Below are 24,236 nucleotides of genomic sequence, written 5' to 3'. Positions count from 1 at the left end.
TGGTCGCCGCGAGCGGTTCAGAGCCAGGCTGCACGGGTTTTGGCGGAGTCGTGCGGTTCTTGAGCAGCTGTGCCTCAGTTCCTTCGTCCGCAACGTCGGGCGGCACAGTTCTCACCCTCGCAGGACGTTGCGCGAGGCATTTCCGGTCCTTCACAGGTGCTGAGTAAAGTCTAGTTTGTAAACAGGAAAAACACACCCGCGAAGTTCGCCTGGGGTGGATCGGAGGTGGGGCGGGGCTGTGTCGAGGGCACAGTCCCTGGAAGTGAGCTGCGCGCCGTGGAGAGGAGGTTTGAGGAGTGTGAACAGCGCTGCCTGTGTGAGCAGCTTGGCGCTAAAGAAGGCGATTCAGGGAGCTCTTCGCGGGCCGGGTTCGGCTCAGGGGCTCAAGGACCCGAGTTCAACACACAATGTGCTCTCCAGAGTCGCGGCCGTCACTCGTGACGGATGAGTATCTGGGAGGGAGGAGGAGGTGCAGGGAAGCCGAACTCCGGACGGGGAAAGAAGCTGGGCGCAGGGGCGCGCCTGTGACCCCAGTACTCTGGGAGGCTGAGGGAGAAGCGTCGCGAGCTCGGGCCACTCTGGGCAACTTAGTGACTTAGGGAGGCCCTGCTTCAAAGACAGGAAGGAGGGAGAAAAAAAGCAAGGAAGGAAGGAAAAAAAAGTGGGCCAAAAACCGAAAACTGAAACAAACAGAAAAGGAGGGGAAAGGGATCAGGAGAGCCCCTCCAGCGATAACTTTTCGGCTCCACACTTGCCTTCCACCGCGGTTAGGCACAGCTTAAACGCAGATGGCAATTTTCAGGCAGCGTGAGAATACCTTGCCTGCCACCTCAGCGAGATTCACCGGCCCTGAGAGGGTGCTCGCTCGCCAGCCCAGTCTCCAGACATTCGCAAACCCTTTTCCAAAGCCCTGCTCTCAAACCGCCCTGCCTCTTGGGAGCTGAGGCCAGGACTCAGCACTGAATGAGCACCACTGTCCGCCCAAGTGTCGTGGGTCCGGACGCCACAGGTCTGGAGGTGCTTCCACCGCAGCCTGTGGCGGGGCTTTCGGCCACTCCAGGGATAACACTCAGAAATTCCAACAGGCGACGCAGGATTCCAGGCGTCCCTGCCAGACTCCGACTTGGTTTTTCCATCATTTCACTCTCTTCTCCCTGGGCAGGGAGGCTCCTTTGGCATTTTGTATATGAAAAATCAAAACCACCAACAGGACCAGCACCTGATAAGGAGCAGGGCATTGCCCAAGACTTCCCATGAGAGATGTCTTTGTTCTCCTTTCAAGCTCTTGACACTACTAATGGCTCTAATTACTGCATTTGCCATGGGATGTAAAATAAAACCACATTCCAGAAGCCATGTAGTCTCCCTGGGAGAGACACACAAGGAGCAGTGCCCAGGGTGGTAGGAACGTATTCTTTCATTTCTGGTCCCTAACCTTGGCAGCCATTGTAAGAATTTAACAGCACCTTCTTTATGTGCACGGAGGAGGGTTCTTTTGCACATGTAGAGATGCCTCATCTCACTACCTGTATCCACAAATCTGTGTATTTGACATTTCATACAAAGAACGTTTCTTAAAACATTAGGATCTTTTTTTTGGTACCGGGGATCGAACTTGGGTCCTTGTGCCTGTGAGGCAGGCGGCGGTGGAATCACTGATCTAAATCCTTGCCCCCCCCCTTTTGAGACAGGGTCTCACTACGTAGTTGAGACTGACCTGGAACTCACTGTGTAGCCCAGGCTGGTCTCGAACTCACAGGGATCCTCCTGCCTCAGCCTCCCAAGTGCTGGGATGACAGGTGTGCACCACCACGCCTGGCTAAAAACATCAGGATCTTTACCCAAGCCACTCGATGGGAAGCAAGGACTTCACTTAAGTTACTGAAGCCATGACAATTATAAAACAGAACTTCTTTCCACATAATTTTTAAAAATAATTTTAACCTTCATGTTTTTGTTTGTTTGGTTGGTTTTGTTTTTGGTACCGAACGTGGGCCCTTGTGCTTGCGAGACAGGGGGCGGAACCACTGAGCCAAATCCCCGGCCCCTTTCTACACAATTTAACTATAAAATGTGGTGATGTAACACCCACCCACACCCACATCACAAACCAAAGTGACATCACAAATACTAGAGATAATGGTTCAAAACTGCCTCCAGACGAGCCAAAATCTAAACAAACAGCAATTTGCCTATACGTGACTGAGGCAGAGAGACAGGTGACTAGAAATATTAAAACAAAACAAAAAGAGCGAAAAGAAAGAAATACATATTTCTTCCCCCTACTAAGCTAAAATAAAATTTAAGGCAACTGAAATATGGTAAGGCGATTTTATTTTTTATAGATGGCATTTCTTAGAAAGCCAGGTCTCTTCTATGTATGATTGTCCTCTGTCCAAATTGTTTTCTTGTTCTCAGCTAGTCTCCAGGATGTGGAGACCAGCCTAACTGAGGCTGTGCTTTGCCTTTTACGGACCCAGAGTGTATTTCTCTCTTTAGTGGCCTTACGTGGCCTAAGGCAGCATGGTTGGAGGCTGTCTTCAGGGTTTGGCGAATTACCTCTGTCGTTTCTGTGTTGCAGTGTGAACGAGTTACGATTACAGCTTATGCAGAAGCCTTAGGTGACCGTGCTTCCTAGTCCACTCCTGCCGCGGAGTCCACGGTCTCCCAGCAGACAGGGGTTGTCTTGTTTTCCTAGTTCACCCTCCCTCGCCCAACTTCCTGCCTCAGCGCGCTACGTTCAGGAGCCTGAGTAGCATGAACTTGCAAAGTTTCTATCTCTTCCCTATTTGGTATAAAAAAGGAGAGCAGGGGAGAGGATATATAGCAAAATTTAAAAAGGTCTATGTGGTACGAAGGGTCTATAAAAAGAGGTGGGTTTTTTTGTTTGTTTGTTGGGTACTCAGGGCCTTGCGCTTGCGAGGCAGGCAGTGAGCTAAATCCCTAAATAAGCTGAGCTAAATCCCTGGCCCAAAAGATGTTACTACTTAAGACTTTAAAGTAGATTTGCTGGTTTCTGCTTGAGAACCGCTTTCTTTATTCCTCTTCCGGTCCCCATAATTCTAGCATCGAATCCACGCGGGAGGGGAGTCCGGCCTCGCCACCTACGGACTTCGAGAGTCTATCTCACTGAGCACCAGGCTGCAGGACGGCTATGTGCTCTCTCCAGCGCTCACCAACATCTGGACGGCCAGAATATGCGCAAAGCAGAACATCACCCCAACGCCAGGTACCGCCCCTCGTTGGGAAGTGGTGAAGAATCCATCGATCACCAGTTCCTTCTCCCTGGTTAAACTCGTGCTCAGACGGTGCCGCTCAGTACCTTCCAGGTCCGGAGAGGCAAAGCCCTTGAAGAGACCAAAGCCCACAGACAATTCAACAGCAAGAGCCACCCAGCTGGTCGGGATAAGAAACGCTGTCAAAAATTTCAAGAGCAGGCGGCCAGCAGGGCAGCTGCCAGGTTCACCTGGGCACAAGAGGCCGGCAGGAAGCGTCAGAAAGGTAGAACGCGGCCAGAGGTGGGGTTTTACGTGGCGGGTGGGGAGAAGGTGCAGCTAGAGAGCACTCAACGTCTGAGAGGCGCCCCAGGTGAGTGAGCAGGGCTGGGGTTGGGAGGTGCTGCCGATGGGGTGGGAAGACGGCAGATCTGGGTCACGCTGTTATTGAAAGGGTGAAAGTGCCTTCGTAAACACAAACACAGAGAACTTGGCAGAGAAGGAGATTAAGGGAGAAGGAGGAGGCCAGGCTATGGGTAGAACGCATTTGCACACCTACGCACCCCGGAGGTAAGCTGTACTTTCCACACGGAGTCAGCTTGGCTCAAGGTCTGATCTGAGCCCTGCCCTTCATTCCGAGGGCCAGCAGAACTGAGTGGTGCCTTGGAGTCAGGCTGTGAAGAGTTCAAATCCCAACTCAGATGTAACTGAGAATGACCTTGGGCTCCACGTGTTCCGATTTTATCATAAAAAGGCGAGATAATGGCCCTTCCCTCAGAAAGCTTCACGAAGGTGAGGTGAGTCACTACACGTGACGGGCTTTGAACAGACCCTGGCACCAAGTAAATAATGAGGATCCTGCCCAGAATCGAGCAGATGACAAGCTGTGGTTATTAACCTTCTAGCTGTGTGGCCTTGGGCAGACCAATCTCCTCGCCTTTAAAGCTGCCTCCCACTGACCTTACAGGGCCATAGGGAACACACACAGTATCATACCTAAAGGAATTCAGAAAACTAGAACATGTTAGACAATTGTTGGTTGTTGCTATAACCAAGACTGTGGAGACACAAATCCCAGATAATTATTCTGAGCTCCCTTCTCAAGTTTTGGCTTTGACTTCTCTGCTTTCTTCCTGGCTAGAGCAAAGGAAGTTCAAAGGAGAAGAAAGTAACACCGCGCCAAGATCTTGAGGACAGATATGCCAGACATGTGGCTGCCACCCAAGAATTACCCCGGGACAGTGGGGCGACAGCCTGGAAGGGCCAAGCATTGCTTCCTGAAAGCCAGAAGAGACAGCAGCTGTCAGAGGAGACCCTAACCATCCACGGCCTCCCCACAGAGGGCTACCGGGCTCTGTACCAGGCTGTGGTGGAGCCGATGCTGTGGAACCCTTCAGGAACCCCCAAGAGGTACAACTTGGAGCTGGGCAAGGCCGTTAAACAAAAGCTCTGGGAAGCTCTGTGCAGTCAAGCCACCACCCTTGAAGGTGCTCAGGACGACACCCAGCCAAGGCAGGAAGTGGTTGGGTGAGGAGCCTGTGCCCAAGAAATAGCCCAAATTAAAGTGAAAAGAACAGGAACTCATGAATTCAGGATATTTTCTGCTAAAGGTCTGAAAAATACGTACCACCTTTCATGTAATTTCAGAGTGCTTCTCAAATTAGTGACTCCTCTCCCAGAAAAACATGACAAACATATCAGATTTACTTAAGACGGAAGTCCCTTTCCACGAATGCTTTGGTGATTTGTATGTGACAAGGAGGCAGGCTCGCCTATGTGTCCCAGGCTGGTCTCAAATGATAATCTTGCCTCAGCCTCCTCAGTAAGCTGGAACACAGGCCTGCACCACCATGCCCGGCACAGGATTAGGTACTTTTGAGCTAGTTGCTTTGAGGTTTTTTCCTACAAGGGACGGGACTGAGGTTTCCAGGTAGGAAAAAGGCCTGGAAGATGAGGCCAGTGGTTTATATCCAACCCTATCTTCCCTATTTCAATAAAGCGGACCACCATGCTTTTATTGCTTTTGGAGCTGGGGTCTCACTAATTGCACAGGTTGGTCCTGAACCTGAGATCCTCCTGGCTCAGCCTCTCAAGTGCTTACTGATTATAGGTGTCATCAGCTTGGCAAAGCTCTTGATCATTTACTACTACTGTGGTGCTTTCCCATACGCACTGAGCAGAAAGCCTATCACCACCTCACGGACTTAAAACACCCATTCTCTAGCAAATGCTCCCCCGCGACACTGCAGAACTCCCAAAGCCTGACCTGTGTTCCCAGGAGAGGAAGTCATAGGGATACTTCCGTGGGTAAGCTGGAGTTCAAAGCACTGGGTACAGGAAGTGGTGTATGCCTATAATCTCAGCACTCTGGGAGGCTGAGGCAGGAGAATACAAAGTTCAAGTCTAGCCTGGACAACTTTAGAGACTCCTGATTTAAAAAAGGGGGGTAGGGTGGTGGAGATGTAGCTCAGTACAAAAGCCCTGGGTTCAACCCCCAGCACTGGAAAAGAACAAAAACAAAAACAAAACACAACCAAACACTGGTCCATACAAACCTCTTCCTTGTAGAATCTGGGATCTTGACAGAATGGAGCAATGACAACATATAACACATACTTGATAAAATTGTATTTTCTTTAAAGTCATTTGTACAATTTGTTACAAAACCATAGAAGACTACGACTTGTTTTAAATCATTTTTGGTCTGCAAATATGTAAAATCTGTGTGCAATTATCATGTATTTACAGGGCCTCGTGTTAGTCATTTTCAATGATTACTCCAACAATGTCACACTGTCAACATAAGACATGGCTTAAGATAAATATATTAGTAAATAAATATTCTGAGAACATATTTCCATAAATGAAATGTGCTGCTGTACATATACAGAATATACATAAGTTGTTTTCTAGCTTTTAAAACATTCTTTAAAAATGGTAATGTTGGAAAAGGAGCCCTTAGATTATTTTTATTACAAAATCTTTACAGCAAAGTCTTTATAAAATAGTTTAAGTGCTATGGGAGAAATTCTTTTAAAAATGTTAAAATAGTGCCTTTTTAGACCAACATGAGAGTTTACATAAAGAATAGAACGAGGCAGCTCTGTTGAAAAGAATACTCTTGATTAGTAATCAATCATTTCTTAGACCTCATTTTGGAAGCATGAACCTTGCATAGAGACCAGAAGCATACAAGGGCGAGTCGGAACAGTGGGACAGGAGACAGAACGTCCCAAGGTAGCTCGGAAGGGAGGCGTTCGGGCCAGCTTAAGGATCTGCGCCCACAGGGTACCTCAGAAGTCGGAACGCCCAGGCTTCCAAGTGCAGCTGGCTCTGGAACTCTGGTTTACATGGCCACCCCACACCCAGGACAAGGCCCCAAGACCGTGCCCTCCTGCCCCACCCCGATCTGGGGGAAGGGGTGGCTCTCAGGGGAAAGCGGGATGCTGTTTCCCTGGCTTTACAACTGCCACACGCCACAAAGGTGCTTGTCACCCTAACCGGAGCCTTCGAACTTCAAAGACAGCTTTAAATTAAATTAGATTAAAACAGTGATGCAATAAGATAGGTGGTTATTTCACTCCGGTGACCCTCCTGTTTAATGAGCCAGTAACAAATCTGAAAGATGCTGCTTGATTTTTAAATTTTCATTTTGTCTCTCCCATCTATAAAGTACAAAAATTAAATGTGCCTTTTTGTTGTCTAGTTATCAATCTTTCAAATGAAAATGGATGCATTTATTTTAATAAGTCCATTGGTAGTCAAATTCTCTCATCTATTTACTGCTTAACGCTACACTGAGGGGTAGTTTTCCAGCCAGGGCTGAAGAAAGCTGCTTTGGGGGTAGGATTTCAGAAAAGAAAGATAATATGCACTCAAAGGCAATAAAAACAAAAAAGCAGAACCACAAACAAAAATTCAACAATAAGAAGCTGCTTTCTGCAGTTCATGTTAAAAGTCACAACCCACCCCCTCCCTGAAACCATGTAACACAAGCTGTTGTTCTTAGCAGCTGCTACTCCTGGCCCCAGAAATAAAGGCAGCCAGAATCCCACGTCAACAGTTTAGGCGCTTCTCACACCCTCACCAACAGGTGTGCTAGGCACAGCCCAGGGGAACAGCCCCCAAGGGAGTGTACCCCAGAGGCTGGAGGGTAAATCTCACCAGAGTTCCTAAATGGCAAATGGCTTGATGGTGGGATTTCCTTCTGTCAAATCCTGGCTAGAAAGAATTTCCTAGTAATAGGTTGGGGTCTGAAAAGTATTCTGATATAGTGAGACTTTTTTTCAAAATGTTCCAGCCTGGACCCTGGGCTGACTTCCTGAGTGCCTGACTGCAGAGGGGTCAGTCAGTAAGTCTTTTGACACCCTATGGTGATCCCTATCCCAAATGAGCTTTTAGATACTCAATGGGCCATACTCTTTCAGATGGCAACAAGTGTCTGCTAAATGAAAGAGAGAGAGAGAGAGAGAGAGGGAGAATAAGAGTTAGTGAACATAAAGGGCTAATGTGACTAGTTTTCCTTAGGAACAAGAATAAACTGGACAAAAAGGATAACCATAATCCCTGATCTGAAGTAGTTTTAAATAGAGTCTCTCCCTTTTAGAAATGAAACACCTTTTAAACACCTTTTCAACACCTTTAAAAATGGTTTGGGTTTTTAAAAACTCTCCCTGCCCCTTAAAAAAGCAAAAGGCTGGAAAAATATACAAAAAACTACCCTTTGGGTCTAAACTATCTGATAGCCTATCTCATGGAGAATCAATATATAATAGTGCATTAGGTAGATAGATTAGTAGACATTTGCAGGTGAGATGAGCAATTTCAGCCACGAGGCAGAGGGCTGAATAACCCTGAAGTGGGGCTTCTGTAGGGCAAAAGGGATTGGGGAAAAGACCATCCAAAGGGAGCTCAGGGCACCCCTCCTCTTGGGGTCTTGACGTGCCACCCCAAGGAAGGCAGCCCAGAGAAACAGTAGCCAAAGGTGCTCAGCTCCGCCCACCACACAGCATGTGCACAGGCAGGCGCCCTGCGCCCCTTCTCCACAGAGCAGTGTGCTGCGGGCTACCTGGAGAGCAATCCGCCTCAGCCCCGTCAGACACCAAGGCCACAAAAACTACATTCCTTCTGGGTGTTTGCCCACACTCCCTGTCTAACCGTTTCACAGCCAGTGGCAGGAAGCCCGAAATGTACTTCCAAAGGAATCCAAAGTCAAGAACACAGAGGCAGAGCTTCCTCTCCTCCGCCCCAGGGCTTCAGGTAAAGGTCCTCACCTACACTGCCCTCATTACTCTGGGCGTCTGCCAAGATCAGGATTGCGAACTCTTGTTTCGTTTGGGATGACCCAAAGGGACAGACTGAGGATACGGGGCAGAAGTGTCCTTGTTTCACTGAGGCTTGTGCAGCAATGGTTTGACCCAGCTTCCTAGGGCTGCAAACTTTCTGGCTTATTCCTAGCCATTTCCATGACTTGTCTAAAAGTACAGGCTGGAGAGGCACGGCTTCCAAGAAGACATTTTGTACATTTGGATCTGCCACAAGGAAGAGGCAGCTTTGCATTGTTCCTCAGAGTTTGTACCCATATTAACTATCTTTACTTCAAGTTTCTGGTTAATTTTCTAAGGCAGGTGTAGCCCTGAGCTTTTCAAAGGCCTGAGCTCCCTCTGGGGAGGCAACAGTATCTACACATGATGTGGTTCATTTAATGCAGCAGTGATTTTTTCTTTTTCAGCAAAAATTGGTGGTTAGGATTCTTTAAAATATATATTTAAATATCTTTTTACATTTACATATAATATCTTTAAAAAAGAAACAAAAGCAGAGAACTCAATCCCACACACCTTGTAACCCCAAGCACACATTTTACAAAACAGAATAACATGTTATGAAAAGAGGCAAAGAACTAAGAATTTTGTCTGTTGGTTTAACGGGAGAGGCGGCTTCTGCCACAGGCGGCTCACATTTTGGGTGAAAGGAGGGCTCTCTGTATTACCACTTTTATGTGTTTGTCAAAGCTAAAAATTTTTTTTGTTTTTGTTTTTGTTTTTCTTTGAAGGAAGTAGAGTCCGACAGCTCCCATTTTTCAGTAAGAGTTCCTTCTGAGCTCAGGCTCCTGTGCCGCTGCCTTCTGCTGGGCGAGATCCTGGTCCTGAGAGACAGAGGGAAAACAATCATCAGGCGAGGGAGCTGGCACTGCAGGCCTCGGGCACAGGGCACAGGGACCAGACAAGGGACTCTGGTACCTGCTCTCTGTGCACGCTGGGCAGACCCGTTTCTGAAGAGGAGCTCAGTCTCCTGGGGCCAGTCCCCCTCATCTGGGTATGCAGAACTTTCTGGAGGACTTTAGGTGGCATGAAGCCACAATATACAAAAGCGACATTAAGGAAGTGTCAGGCACAGCTGCAGGTGCTGCAAACAGAGTATAGACTTCCTCACAAAGTCACCTCATCCAGGGACCTTGGCAGGGGTAGCAGGTCACTCAGAGAGACCTGGAGGACAGAAATAAAGGAGAGGTGTGGAGGCTAGGATGATCTTGGCACCCTGGAGGAACAGAGAGGCCACAGGGGGCTAAAGTAAGTAAAGCAAAAGCAAAAGCAGCAAGTGCAAAGAGTACAGAAAAGGCACTAGTTGGATGGATAGGCAGGGACCAGACTGTAAAAAGCTGGGCAAGTAGCTCCATTTTTTTTTGGTTTTTTGAGACAGGGTCTCACTATGTAATTGAGACTGACCTGGAACTCACTGTGTAGCTCAGGCTGGTCTCGAACTCACAGTGATCTTCCTGCCTCAGCCTCCTGAGTGTTGGGATTACAGGCGCGCGCCACCACACCCGGCCACATTTTTTTTTTTTTTTTTTTTAAACAAGGTCTTGCTTTGTAGTTCATGCTGTCCCTGAATTCACTTTGTAGCCCAGGCTGGCCTCAAACTCTTGGTGATCCTCCTGCCTCTGCCTCTTGAGGGCTGGGATTACAGCTGTGCACCACCACGTCCAGCATTCTTTATTTTGGTACTGGGGATTGAACTCAGGAACTTGTGCTTATAAGGCAGGCATAGTGCCACAGAGCTAAATCTCCGGCCCATTTTGTTTATTTGTTTTTTGAGAAACAGTCTACCACCTATGTATTTCAGGCTGGCCTTGAACTCATTATGTAGCCCAGGCTGGCCTCAAACTTGGAGCAAGCCTCCTGCCTCAGCCTCCCAAGTATTGGGATTACAGGTGTGCGCCACCACACCTGGCTTCAGTTCACATTTTAAACAGTATAGATAATAACAAATCATTAAAAGGCTTTAAAGTATAAAGACATCAACTTTTGTTTTGAAAATGGCCACTCTGCCTCTCAAGTAGAAGAGATGGCAAGCCCCAAGACAGGAGACTTTTCTGTCTTTGCCTGGAGAGGAAAAGGGCTGAAATAATGACTGTGGTGGGGGTAGGGGTGGGAGTAGGGGAGGGAAAAAGCTGGTATGTTTGAGCTGTACTTCTGGGGATGAGGGCTGCTGTGGACGTGACAGGGCAGGGTGCTTGTGAGGCTTGCAAGATAGAGACTGAAGGATCATGAAAACAGGCTCAGTGGGTATGAAAGGGGACCAGCATACATTAGCAGGGACAGACAGTGTTTAAAACTAAGGGCATGGAGGAAAAAGGACTGAGGAGAAGGCCTCCCATGGAATGACTGCTCTTACCTGCAGCCTCAGCACCTGGGGTGTTGGACTCCTGAGTGTCCTGGGGGGCACCAGGGAGGCTGGCCCTGGTGGCACCTGCCCCTTCTGGAAGACAGCCAGCCCGCAGCCGCACATCAGCCTGGGAGCACGGAAACTGCTCCTCTTCCTGGGCTGTTCCCAAGCCCCTGTGGGGCCGCAGGGCATCCAGGCCCAGCGTCCCACCCCAGGGGCTGAGGCTGCGAGTCCCTCGGCAGTCTGGAGGCAGGCCCACGTCACAGTCTGCATCCTCTGGAATGATGGGGATGCGCTGGCTCAGGTCTTGGGCCCCTGGGCAGCAGCTGGGAGGGGGCTCTTCTGCAAGCGTGTACTGCACGGTCACCGAGTAGTCCTCAGTAAAGCAGCCGCTGCCCCCTCCACCACCACGGGCCACTTGCTTCTCTTCATAGAAGCAGCAAGGCGGGCCCTCATACTTCACCCCGTCTATCCTGGGCGAGTGGTCTGGGTGAAGGCCATACAGGCCCTGGGAACTTCCTGGCTGTCGCTCCCCTCCCGTGTGGCTGCAGCCCTCATGGAGGGGGGCGCTCAGGAACAAGGTGCTGCCATTGCCAGCTGCTCCCGCTCCAGGCCCCAGGGCAAAGGGCTGAGGCTCACGGCAGCAGACACACGACGGCCCCTCTCGACCCCCTTTCCGGGTCCTCCTGAGGTCCAGGGCGGCCCCGGGAGAAGCCTCAAGCCCCACGTCTGAGGTAGAGCTAGCAGGCCCCCTGTGCTCCAGGGAGGAGCTGCTGCTATAGTTCATCTCCAGGCTACACGTAGACAAGTGGTCCCCTGAGGGAGAGGCAGGGCCTGGCCATGGCTCTCCCTTTCCAGCACCAGGACCATGTGCTGCCAGGAGCTCCTCGGCCGGTAGGGAGCCCTCAAGGCACGCGGCAGGCCCTCGGCTTGAGCTGCCTGAAGCCCCTGCCTCACTGGTGTGACAGGGACTCCGGCTGCGGTAGATGAAGGGGTCGTAGTCACTGCTGAGGGAGCTGCGGACAGTGGAGCAGCTGCCGTACACGCCCTGGTTGCTGACCTCAGTGCAGTCCACCACAGAGTCGCTGGAGGAGCAGTGGCACTGGCCACAACTGCTGCTGCTGTCACTACCCGGGCAGTCGGCCAGGTAGCCACTGCACACGGAGCGGTGGCCATGGTAACAGCTGAAGCTGGACGCGCTGCCACTCTCCAGGTGGGAGGGCGGGACCATGTGCACCACAGTGGGGAAGAGAAGGCTGCCGCCTCCGGTGGACGGGAAGACACGGGACGGGCCCCTGGGCGGGAGGCCGGGCGGGGTCTGGCCCTCCTGCTCCGGGTAGCTGAGGCCCTGGAAGTAGTAGTGTTGATACATGGTCTCATACTGGGAGAAGCAAGCTGCCTTGGAGAAGCTGCGGCTGCTGAACTTGGGCCTGCGGAAGGGGTGGGCTGGCGAGTAGGCCCGGTGCTCCAGGCCGCAGTGGTGAGTAGCCAGGGTGTGGTCCAGGTGCAGGGGTGGGTAGCCTCGGATGTAGGCGGGGGTCTGCGGAGGATAGAGGCTCTGCTCCCCATGCCGGTCCACGGACAGCAGCGTAACGGGGTTCCCGTGGGAGTCCATGCTTGTCCGTGTGGGGTAGGCCGGGATGGCGTTGGTCCTGTGCACGCGACCAGGGTAATGTACTGGCAAGGTCACCCGCTGCTGCCGACTACGTGCGAGGTTGCCCGACTCCACACACACGGCACCTGGGCTTCCCTTTTGTTCTGGAGAAAGGTGGAGGAAACAAGGTAAACGAGGCCAAGTGTCCCGGTGCCAAAGTCCGAGGGGTGAGAGAGGACCACTGGCCAGGGTGCCTATACTTACTGCCTACCGCACTCGAGCTGTCATCGAGCTCAGTTATGCTGGCAGGAGGACGACTGCCTCTCTGAAGACGGTTACCTTCGTGAGGGCCCCGCGAAGGGGTACAAAGACGATGGTGCCTCCTGCCCTGCCCCGTAACACAGGAACACAGGAGCAGCATCTCACGTCGCCCATCACCTATTACGGCCCTCGGGAACGACCCCTGTGCCTGCGCATGGGTAGGCACAGCTGATGTCATCCCTTGAAGGAGACTGGAGGCTTCAGGCACGGAGAGGCAGGGAAAGCTCACTTTCCCGTTTAACATGAAGCCTGAATGTAAACTCGAGGCGATTTGTCTTTTCTTTTTGGGTGGTACGAGAGATAGAACCCACGGCCCTGAGTATGCTTAGACACATCCTCCATCTCTGAGCTACACCCCAAGGGCCCTTACAGTGACTCTTAACGTCAACCTCCATGGCCGCCAGGCCTCCAAGTCCAGGAGGCCATGCTCTGGTGGTGCTGCAGCTCCTGAGCCAGTGTTCTCTGATGTGAGTCTCAGCGATGACTGAGCTAAGTGACAATTACCTATGATGTTGTGCCGACAGTGGGGGCAGGTGTGGTGCTGCAGCAGCCAAGGGTCCACGCATTTCCTGTGGAATCGGTGAGTACAGGGAATAACTCGCAGCTCCTAGAGAGAGGGGACGGAGCCTTAAGAGAGGGTATGGGGGCAGAGGAGGGCAGTTCTGCCTTCAGCCCCATACCCGCTTCCCTCTGCAGAGCCCGATATGGACTGATGACTTCCTGTCGAGTTTGGAGATTAAGTCTACCTCAAAAGCCCCGGTGTTAAAAGCTGGAGGTCACTGGAAATGTGCCCTTGAGGGAGCTTGGGGGTCCCAGGCTCCTCTTTCCCTTTTTTCTCCACCGTGTGCTCCTGCCATGATGTGCTGCTTCAGCAGAGACGCAAAGCAACAGGGGCCAGCTGGTCACTGTCTGAGACCTCTACAACCGTAAGCCCAAGTAAGCCTTTTCTAAGTTACTTCAGGCTTTTGTTACAGTAATGGAAAGCTGACTTAACACACTTCCCACTCATCTCCAAACTTCCAACTACAGGTCAGCTCCATTCCCTGAGGTAGGGCCCACAGATAGGTTCTACAGAGAAGAAAACTGTCCACTCATCTGCCCCAGTCAGTCCTCGGCGTTAAAGGAGCGGGAGCACGTGGAGCTCACTCTGAGGGAGGTGCAGGGCATGCACACTCACACCTTCACACAGCAAAGACTACAGCCTTGTACTACGAGGCTATGAAGGCTGCGGGTGTGGAGAGAAGGAGAAAGCTAGGAACATCCCAAGATATTATGCACGTCTTGGGGTGGAGTGGGGGTTTGCCTCTAAGTTGTGCTAATGGAGATGAATAAAAAAACGAAAAGAAAAAAAAGAAAAGAAAAGATGCCCGGGACTTGTGATTGATAGGGAAGGTGGCAAAGGGGCAGCAAATTCTCCGGTCCCCTCTGTCACTGGACCTACACAGATGGTGCTGGTTTTTCTGGGGCAGAACCACCTGCGAAGTCCCCAAGCCAAAGCATCCTTTGAATGTTCTAATTTTACTTTGCCTTTTCATTTTCCGACCAGTCCAGGAGAGTGACATTGAAATCAATACCTAACACTGTGCCTGATAGGGTGTCAAGAGATCTATCTGCATTTGCTTACCTAACTTCTGTGACCACCTGGGATGCTGGTCAGGACCAAGCCCGTGTCACAGGTGTAGAAAGAGAATGAAGGCATTTCTCCAAGTTCACAGTCAGACTGCCTGGGCTGGGTTTACAGCCACGGTAGTCTGTACCCCATAGACTATGCGAGAATCTACTACTACAAAGGCTTCTGTACAAATGTGCTTTCATTCAACACTTTAAAAAGCAGTGGAGGCCGGGCATGGTGGCGCATGCCTGTAACCCCAGCACTTGGGAGGCTGAGGCAGGAGGATCACTGTGAGTTCGAGACCAGCCTGGGCTACATAGTGAGTTCCAGGTCAGTCTCAACTATACAGTGAGACCCTGTCTCAAAAAACCAAAACAAACAAACAAACAAACAACCAGTGGAACTGGGCTGGGATGTAGTTTAGTGGCACAGTGCCTGCCTGGCAAGTGCAAAGTCCTGAGTTTGATCCCCAGTACTTCCCCCAAAAGCAGTGGAACAGTTTTATCAAATGCCTAAAATTCTCAAGTGGTTTGCTCCTTGTTCTTCAAAACCGTATCTATGGACGCGTGTATCCAGACACGGATTAAGCAAAGGTAGCAGGCAAAATGTTACCCACAGGTGATTCTGGTGGAGAAGCTATGCTGTTTATGGTCCTATTCTTGCCATTTTTCTGATGGAAAATAAAGAGTATGGCGAGGGTGTGTGTGTGTGTGTGTGTGTGTGTGTGTGTGTGTGTGTGTCAAATCCCACATCTCTTTGAAAGAAAAATATACCAACTACTAGAGTTTTCAGAAGAGCAATTCGAAAATAGTCAACAAATGTAAATGTCCCCAAAACCAGACATTTTGTGGCATATATATTTTCAGTCAACTTTTGAAGTCACCTGCAGTGTGTTCCATGGAAAGTGTTTTGGCCCCCGCCCCAGTCCCCAGAGAAGTAGTGGGAATACCCCAGGCCATCCACAGTAAACCCTACCGCACCTGCAAGGCTGAGGGGAAGGACTATGGCTCTGGGCGCCTCTGCTGCTCCGTCTACCTCCTGCCCACCCACGACAGGCCCTGCCTCCGGCTCTACCTCTCCATCGGTGTACTTCTCCAGGCAGATGGCACAGTCAGATGTGGAGCTGCTGCTGAGGGTGTCCAGGGCCCCGCAGCTCCCCTCCCGGCGCCCCTTGCTCTTAGAGTTGAACTTTCTGGTTTCCATCTTCTCTAGAGCCTGCACGGCCAGCCTGTTCATGGAATTCTGCATGCAGGACATGGTCAGTGTTAAAGTGTGGCACATGTTAACAGCCGTTGTCAACTCCAGTGCCGTGGCACTTGATGTGCTGGGACAAACACTATTCAGAACAGATTTTTGAGACATCACTTGAAATTCAGACTGCCATAGCGTGTTTTTTCCAGGCCCCTAGAGCACCCATGACATCAGCCCAGGCTTTCCCCAGTTTCCTCCAATTACTTGGCCCTACGACTTCCCGATTCTGTGAGACCCTGCTCGCCACCGAAGGTTCACCCCGTGGATGCTGAAGGAAGCTGTGAGGGTAAATGAGACAATGGTACATAGGAAGCGGCGGGTAACATCAGCCGGCCCTGTTCTGTGGGGGTGGCCCTGGAAGCCTCATGAGAACGTAAGCATTTCTCCTACCGTCTCTCCCGAGACGTCACAGTACCACTGTCTCGGAGTCCGCTTCCCGCTCACCCTCTCACTACACTCTGTCCACAAATCTCTTTCGTGTAAGTACACAGTGGTGTGCTGGCTGGAGCACTACTGTGCTACTCTGTGTATCCAGAATCACCCAGAGGGCTTAGCAGATGCAGACTGGATTTAGGAGGCTCGCGTGGAGCCTGAGAATCTTCATTCCACCAGGCTCTCAGGTGCTCTAGGGCTCAGGTCTGTCTGAGAAGGGCGGCAGTAGGGCTCCACAGGAACATTTATTTAAACATTTCTTCTGATAAATTATCTGCAATCTACAAAAGGCCTGGCCTTCTGGAACACTAAAGAAACAGGGCAGACTGGTGGGGCACTAAGGCCCACAAACAGTGGGCCGATCAGAGCCCTGACTCTCACCGGCTCAACACAACCAGGTCGATATTCTGGAGCTGCTTTCGGGATTACCTGACGTCGCTGATTCAGCTTGATTCTGACAAGGAAGATGAGGGAGGCTAAGGAGACGAGCACAAAGAAAGCCAGGAACATGCCCATGTCGAAGTACTCGATGGGTTGCTGGAACAGAACACAAACATAATTAATCTCAGCCACTCTCTAGCGTGGCAATGGGCACATATGGGCTGTTGGCCCTAGCTGGGACAAGGATGGGCTGAGTGGGGTGAGGGTCCCCTCCGTGTGCTGTAAACTCCTAGGGCTCAGCTCATGTAAACACAGCCATGTTCTCTAGGCCCAGGTCGTGCTCTGGACTTGCTGGGGGGAGGCCTGCGGTGGTTTTAGCCAGAACTCCTAATAGCCAAGGGAATTCTACTCAAAAAGCCTGGCCTTGAGCTTGGTGGTACACACCTACAAAATACCAGTACTTGGGAGGCTGAGGCTGGAGGATCGTTGTGAGTTTTGAGGCTACCTTGAGCTACATAGTGACTTCAAAGCTAGCTTGAACTACATAGTGAGACCTGTGTCAAAAAATAAAAAACAAAACAAAACAAAACAAAACAAAAACAGCCTAGGCCCCCATGGAATAGCACAGGCCTTTCCAAACAAACACAAATAATCGCATTTATGGTACAAAGGAGTGAGTACCATGTTTTGAGGGAATAGTGATTACGAACCATGTAATTAACGGTTTACAACAACTCAGAAAATTGTGTGGTGCTTTCACAAATATCAGCTTCCACTACAATGAATCATATTTACCAAAGTGTTTTTTTTTTTCCTTTAAAAAGAGGCCAGCAAGTCAGTTCTGCAACTCCCCCTCCAGTTTTAGTTCTTGCCTTTTTCCTCACAGCACACTAGCACACGGCCTCAAGGCCCAAAGCTGTCTCACCGAGGATGCCGCATTTAGTCAACAGGAACAGAGCTTTGCTAGTCAGATGCTAGGATGGTATGCGTATTCAGACACTTCACGCATGTGACAGAACCACTCAACACGTGAACATTTCACTATTGGGAGGAGGAAATAACTCTAGGAGGATGGGGCGCCAGCTGCAGGTTCCCAGAATCCTTCGGCCCAAGGTTGGGGAAAAGTCGACAGAGGACGCTTCATGGCCAGCAGTGTCCCTTAAACACGCTGAATAGAACCCTAAGGACTACTGCTCATCTGTGGGAGTCAATCCCAGCTGAGAGCTAACTTTTCTAGGCTCATCTGTGAGCTGGGAAGTCTTGATAAAGTAATCTGCCCTCCAGGAAGAAGCAGCGCAGTGACTCGGTCACACGGAAGGACCGGGACACAGGAAGCCAGATGCTGAGCCTACCTCAGTTCTCCTCAGTGTGACCCTCGGGGAGACAGGACAGGAGAGAAGGACGAGTGGGAGGCTACTCAGAAGAACGCCAGGTGGAAGAGACCAGACGTGGACCTCGTAGCACAAGGGACCTATATCTGGTACGTCTGTTTTCAGACTCATCAAAAAGGAATACAGCTGAAACTTCTTCCTGGCTTGTGCCCACTAGCATTTTAGACAGAAAGATGTCAAGAACCAAAGCCCAAAGCCTAAAGGAAACACAGGCACAGAGAGTGGCAGGAAACCGCTGGGCCTGGGCTGGCCAGCTTGCACACTCACTCGAGGTGGGCGGTGCTGGATCCTTGCTCGAGCCACTTTCTGCTTGTTGACAATGTTCATCAACTTGATAGCATCTGCACCCTTCACATACACCACTGGCCTCTTGAGTGGATCTTCTGAGCCTTGGTTTAGCTGAGGAAGAGAGAGCTCTGGTTAAAAGACGCGCTTACTTTACAAAGCAAGACAGAGAGTGGGCTGGGAATGTAGCTCCGTGGTAGAGTGCTCGTCCTGGGTTTGACCGCCAAGCAGTGGAGGGGCTAGGGGACCACGAGAAAACGAAAAAGGTCTAAGGGAAAGAACACCAAATCCTGGTCTGAAAATCTCTGAAATCTTTAAGCATTCTAGGCCGGAGGTCCCCAGAAGAGCAAGGATAAGGGTGAGGATAGGTTGGCCCGGCAGGATCTTTGAAAATGTCCCCAATTCCCAACTCCCTGGCTCTGAACTCCTCCAGTACAGCTCCCTCGGGTTGCTCTCCAAACACAGACATCTTACTTCAGCACACAAGGGCAAAGGCTCTAACTTGGGGTGACATGACTGTGACTAGCCAAGCCAGGTAAAAGAAGTAACCCTCTCTCAGGGACACTGCAAGAATGGTATAGGTTTACCTGGTCAATGGCTTCTGGGTTTTCAGATACATCAAAGATGACTGCAGTAGCTCCCCGCTGTACTGCTCGCTTGGCCTGGAGGAGTGAAAAAGAGCAGGCTGACAACTTTGGTCCTCTTACTTTCCCAGTATTGGCCTTAGAGATCAAGCCTGTGCGCAAATGCAGAAGCTGACAGCAACACTCCTGTGTGACTTTGTGCAAATTACCCAACTTTCCTAAGCCTCAACGTTGTCATCTGTCAAAAAGGAGACAATACCACCTACTTTGTATGTTATCCAAGAAGCAGATGAGTTAGAATAAGCAGGAATAGGTAACTGGTTACTCAATAAACCTGTTTCCCTAATCAGCCCAAACATTAAAAATAAACTACAGATCTAGTCAGCACAGAAATGATGGCTTTAGTATTTTCTGTTATGAACACAGAGCCCCTGGGGCTGGGGATTTAGCTCAGTGGTTTGGTGGCCTGCCTCGCAAGCGCAAGGACCCGAGCGATCCCCAGTCTGGGGCTGGGGATTTAGCTCAGTGGTTTGGTGGCCTGCCTCGCAAGCGCAAGGACCCGAGTTCGATCCCCAGCACCACAAAAAACAAAACAAAACAAAACACAGAGCCCCTGGCAACCAAGACAAATGCCTTTCATTCACCTCTTATGGTCCTTTTTTCTAACCCATGTCATCTAGTTAGACTACTACGTCGACTATCTCTGAATGAACCTCTAAATGGTCAACCTTAGTAAGTGACACAAGCTGAAGACCTTTGGAAACGCTATGGGTGGGGGAAAACCTACAAGAAATAATTGTAAATGGGGATTTAGAGCACTTGGCTGCCAAACCTGGCTGCACATCAAAAACCACTTGGGAAGTTTGTAAAAGCAGATTTCCTGGCTCAAACCACAGAGACTGATTCAGCAGGGCTGGAGTCAGGCCCAGGAAACTGAGTTCTATAAGCTTTCCGAGGGAGTCAAATGATTCAACCACTTGTGGAACTCCAGATCAGAGAGATGCAGTTAGGAGGTTCGAAAACAAATGGGAAGGGACAGGTTGTTTTCCTGAGGGATGGGAGCGTGGGGTTCCTTCCCTAATGAACCTGCTAATTTTATGTCCAGCTCAGTGAGCAACAGGGTGGAAGCTGTGGAAGGGAAAGACGTAAGCAGACCTTTACTTTTGGGAGTCTGAATCTTGTTAGGGAGATGATTCCCTGAATGTGGGGAGAACAAACCCCAAAACTGGCACGCCACATGATGGAAAATGATGGCTAGTGCCTAGGAGGTCACCAGGGTCACTGTGGGCCCAAATGCTTGAGAAAATCTGACTTCTTTCCACAGGAATTACCACACTATGGATGCGAGCGAGAAAGCGCAACGGACAAGAGCCTGGCTAGACCAATGACGCTCCTGGCCCACTAGAGGGCAGTCTCGTCCCACAGCGTTTAAACTATGTCCCTGTAAGCAGCACCAACTGCAAAACCAGCTTCAGAGACATCCTGAGGGCACAGCATGAGCCTTAGCAGGTCAAGAAGCCCTTGACATCTGGGTGCAATGCTCTTTTATTTTTTTTTAATTGAGACTGAATGTATTCAAAGTCTGTTTCATCACCAGAGTACACCAAGAGGCAGGAATGAATCCTAGGAGTCATTCTTGGACACGTTACTGCATTTCTTTCCTTATCTTTGCCCGTCTCCTCACTTGTAAAAGGAGAGAACTATGGCACTGTGATGGGTGGTGTCTCTCCCACTTCGCGGTCTTGGCCGTTCAACTAAGAACCCAGGGTACGCAGAGTTGCAATGGCCCTGTCACTTCCCTCTGGCAAGGACATGGGTGGCACAGCTGAGAAAGAGGTAAGGTGGCACTGCTTTCTTTCTCCCTTAAGATCTTTTGCTTTGGTTTGTTTTTTTTAAGGCAGGTTCTCGCTATGCAGCCCTGGCTGGCTTCAAATTTTCAGCAGTCAGGGCTGGGGATTTAGCTTAGTGGTTTTGCTGCCTGCCCCGCAAGCACAAGTTCCCAAGTTCGATCCCTGGTACAAAACAACAACAAAAACAAAAAAACAAAACCCAAAAAACACGGCAACCCCCTTGCCTCAGCCTCCCGAGTGGTAGGACTACAGGCATGCACCACCACGCCTGGCCTCTCCCTTAAAACCGTTAGGCCCACAGACCTCTGCCTGGGACAACAGCTTGTGGACTGCAGAGGTAATAATGAGTAAGTGCTTGTGCTTTTTGCTCAGGTCTTCTTCACAAATTCTTTCACACACAAAGAAATAAACGGACTCATCCTCTCTTTGGCTCTCAAACCATGATCAGGCATATCACACAGCACCTGCAGGAAGCGTGTTCTGATGGGTCCCGAAGGGGAGCACCTCCCGCTTTGATGCCCGGTGCATCTAGGGAGTCTGCCAGCTGCTGGATGAAAGGCTGCAAAGGACGTGGGGCAAAGATACCTTCCTGGGAATGTGCCTCAAGGAAGCCACACAGCCAGGCAGCCTCTCTCAGGGTCCTAGGCTCCCCTGCTTCCCAAGAATGTGGAAGTCTGAAGCACCCGGAAGCTCCCGATGAGGCACAACCCATTTGGGACTAGCATCAGAGCCTCTTTCTTTGGAAGTGATGGGGTTTGAACCCAGGGCCTGCGCATGCTAGGGAGGTGTGCTAGCCGAGCTACATCCCAGCCCCATAGAACTCTTTAAAACAGGTGGAGAATGGATTTAAATTCCATTTGCTGCTTGACTTTAAAAACACCTCAAGCAGGGTCATGTACGGAATCCAAGGACAAATTCTATATTTAAGAAAATAATTCTCACAGTCAGTTTACTTTAAAAATTACATTGAATGTAAGCTGCTATTAAAGTAAATTTGTACTTCCTGCACATGCCAGGACTGGATAGGCAGGGAGTCAACCCAGGAACCTACTGGGAAGTTGCCTGTTAGGACTCGGCTTAGGATTTAAAATAGGCGACGGATAGCCTATATTCAGAAGATGACACCTCTATTCTATCGTTCCCAAAGCGAATTAAGAAGTACAGAACACTAGTTAGTCACACTGTCCCACCTGACCCACATTTTCAGTTTGAAAACTTGTGGCAAATTCTATGAACAAATTTTCATAAAAATATGGCGAATGCTGTCACCAAGCACCATCCAATGGAAAGGCAGGCTCACGGAAACATCACATTATTAACCAGATCTAGCAACGAGTGACTTCCGGCTCTTCCCCAAAGTCAAAACGAACAACGGAAGGTAAACTTTTAGAATTGATTCAGGACATTGAGGCAGCCGCAATAGCAAAACTAAAGACACTCACGGAAGAGGACTTCTGAAACTGCTTCGGAAAGTGGCAGCAACAGTGGGACAGGGAGTGTATTCCAAGTGAAGGGGATCATTCTGAGGGAGGTTGACAGCAGTGTCTTTACTGTAATAATTTGGGGTACTTGGGATCAAACTTAGGTCCTTGTGCTTGCAAGGGAGGCGGCGGAACCTCTGAGCTAAATTCCCAGACCTATTGCATTAATTTTTTAAAAGATTTAAACACTGAATTTATTACACCAAATACCAGTCATGTGACCACCAGAAATCATTTTTATAGTGTCACACAGTATCCAAAACTCTCAAATAAGGCTCTTCAAAAGGAAGAATACAGCCGGGTGTGGTGGTGCACATGCCTGTAATCCCAGCACTCGGGAGGCTGAGGCAGGAGGATCACTGTGAGTCCCAGACCAGCCTGGGCTACATAGTGAGTTCCAGCCAGGTCAGTTTCAACTACATAGTGAGACCCCGTCTCAAAAAACCATAAACAAACAAACAAACAAATAAATAAATAAGTTTTAAAAAATTAAATAAAAATAAAAGGAAGAATGCAAAGGATGCAACTTGGTAGGTGGCTAGGTAAAGTCACTGGTAAACTGGGTAACACTAATAGCCTTAAAACTGCATAAACCAGAGTAGAAGGAAGAGCAAGAGAAGGTGTGACAACAGAAAAGAGGTGTAACGTCTTGATAAAGCTCAAGAAGCAGCCAGCCAAAGACTCTGCCTGCATGGCCTTAGCAGGCCCTTTCCACAATTATGTTCGCATCCTTTTATCAGCTTTGCAGGGAAGGCAGGTGGGACCAGTCTTGGGAGTCCCGAAAGAAGCCTGGGGGCAGAATGCTAAATACAAGGTTGTTATGGTCCTTTATTTACCTTTCCAAGGCTGTAGGACCTGAGGCTAGACAATATCCACAGCCACTAAGCCAAGCAACAAAAGAGCAAACATCTGCATCCTTACAATTACATTTTGCAAAGCACACACACTGAACCCTTAGTATACGGGGCTCCACCGAGTTGGAATTTATCACCCCTAGGATAATTCAACAGGAGTGGCGATGCACGCCTGTAATTCCAGCACTCTGGGAGGCTGAGACAAGAGGATTGCAAGTTTGAATCTAGTACAGGCAAGCTTAGTGAGACCCTGTCTCAAAAAGAGGGGGTGGTGTAGCCTGGTCAAACAGTCCTGGGTTTAAATCTTCAATACCATGAAAAAAAACGGGGGGTGGAAAGGGAAACAGAAAGAGAAACACCAAGGAATTCCACTTAGGAATGGATCTGACTTTCTCCCTGCTGGATGTAGTAATACCCAGACTTGGTTTGGGGCTCAGACCCACCCAACACCTTCTCCTCCCCGGAGCCTCTGAGCTCCTTTTTTGTTTGTTTACCTGTCCCTCTGTCAAGCGAGGGATACAATGTCCCCAGTCCCTAACCTTTACAGTAGGAATACGTAGACAGAATACAGTCTTAATAGGAAATAACCTAAAAGATGGCAGAAATTTTCCTATGTCCCCTATTACTAATCATAGGATAACCAAGGAAGTTTGATTTTTAGAACTAATATGAAGACATGTGTTTTTGACCTCTTAGGGGAAAGTTATGATATATGGGGGCTGTAAGTAGACTTTTTTGGTCTATAATCAATATAATCTTGCACTCTGCTTTTTTCTAAATGCTTATAAGCTTCCAACACGTTATTAAAAATCCTTTGTAATTTTTTTCTAGTGTGGGGGATAGAACCTAAGGCATTGCACATGCTAGGCAAGTGCTCTACCACTGAGCTATATCCTCAAATCCTGTAAATATTTTTACTGTTTTGGTATAGACTTCATGTTCTATAATTTACTTGTTCATGTGTTATTTTCCCCCAGATATTTGGGCTATTCTAGTTTATAGGAGTTTTGGGTACTTTGTTTTTAGATAGGGTCCCATTACATAGTCCAGGCTGGTCTCAAACTCACACTATGCAGTCCACACTACACACACCATGGCCTTGAATTTATGGTGATCCTCCTGACTCTACCTCCCAAGTGTTGGGATTACAGGTGTGCTTGGTCCAAAAGTCCTGGGTTTAATCCCCAATACCATGAAACCACCACACTCAGCAGAACTGATCCCTTTTTATCCAAGTAAACATTCACATGGGGCTCTCGGACAAACCAGCAGCTTGACCAGAGGAAGCAAAAGTCACGACTGTGTGGAATCATGGCA

General features: G+C 49.5%; 2 protein-coding genes across 8 annotated transcripts in view; one reads left to right on the top strand and one right to left on the bottom strand.

The window, feature by feature from the left end:
• The window catches only part of CUNH22orf31 (chromosome unknown C22orf31 homolog), a 13,321-nt gene extending 7,275 nt beyond the window's left edge, over positions 1 to 6,046 (top strand). For 2 of the 6 annotated variants that reach the window (XM_033762291.1, XM_019204477.2), the window contains exons 2-4: positions 3,067 to 3,229; positions 3,320 to 3,501; positions 4,357 to 6,046. In XM_033762291.1, the coding sequence (XP_033618182.1) occupies positions 3,067 to 3,229; positions 3,320 to 3,501; positions 4,357 to 4,406 (395 nt within the window). In that variant the 3' untranslated portion in view covers positions 4,407 to 6,046. Of the gene's footprint in view, positions 1 to 2,285; positions 2,322 to 2,350; positions 2,874 to 3,066; positions 3,502 to 4,356 lie in introns of those variants that run through there. The other 4 variants (XM_010603720.2, XM_019204478.2, XM_010603719.2 and 1 more) reach the window with 4 other exon arrangements.
• Positions 6,047 to 6,993: 947 nt separating this feature from the next.
• Znrf3 (zinc and ring finger 3) overlaps positions 6,994 to 24,236 on the bottom strand; it is a 137,166-nt gene continuing 119,923 nt past the window's right edge. For both annotated transcript variants that reach the window (XM_010603722.3, XM_010603723.2), the window contains exons 3-9: positions 18,738 to 18,812; positions 18,133 to 18,264; positions 16,523 to 16,630; positions 15,485 to 15,652; positions 13,303 to 13,405; positions 10,893 to 12,641; positions 6,994 to 9,363 (exon numbers count right to left, since the gene is read on the bottom strand). In XM_010603722.3, coding sequence (XP_010602024.1) covers positions 9,320 to 9,363; positions 10,893 to 12,641; positions 13,303 to 13,405; positions 15,485 to 15,652; positions 16,523 to 16,630; positions 18,133 to 18,264; positions 18,738 to 18,812 — 2,379 coding nt within the window. In that variant the 3' untranslated portion in view covers positions 6,994 to 9,319. The remainder of the gene's footprint in view (positions 9,364 to 10,892; positions 12,642 to 13,302; positions 13,406 to 15,484; positions 15,653 to 16,522; positions 16,631 to 18,132; positions 18,265 to 18,737; positions 18,813 to 24,236) is intronic.

The sequence above is a fragment of the Fukomys damarensis genome, unplaced genomic scaffold, assembly GCF_012274545.1.
Source record: "Fukomys damarensis isolate Sample0158 unplaced genomic scaffold, DMR_v1.0_HiC HiC_scaffold_12, whole genome shotgun sequence".
Lineage (NCBI taxonomy): Eukaryota > Metazoa > Chordata > Mammalia > Rodentia > Bathyergidae > Fukomys > Fukomys damarensis.
Note: the sequence above shows the minus strand (reverse complement) of the source record. Positions and strands in the feature narration are given on the sequence as shown.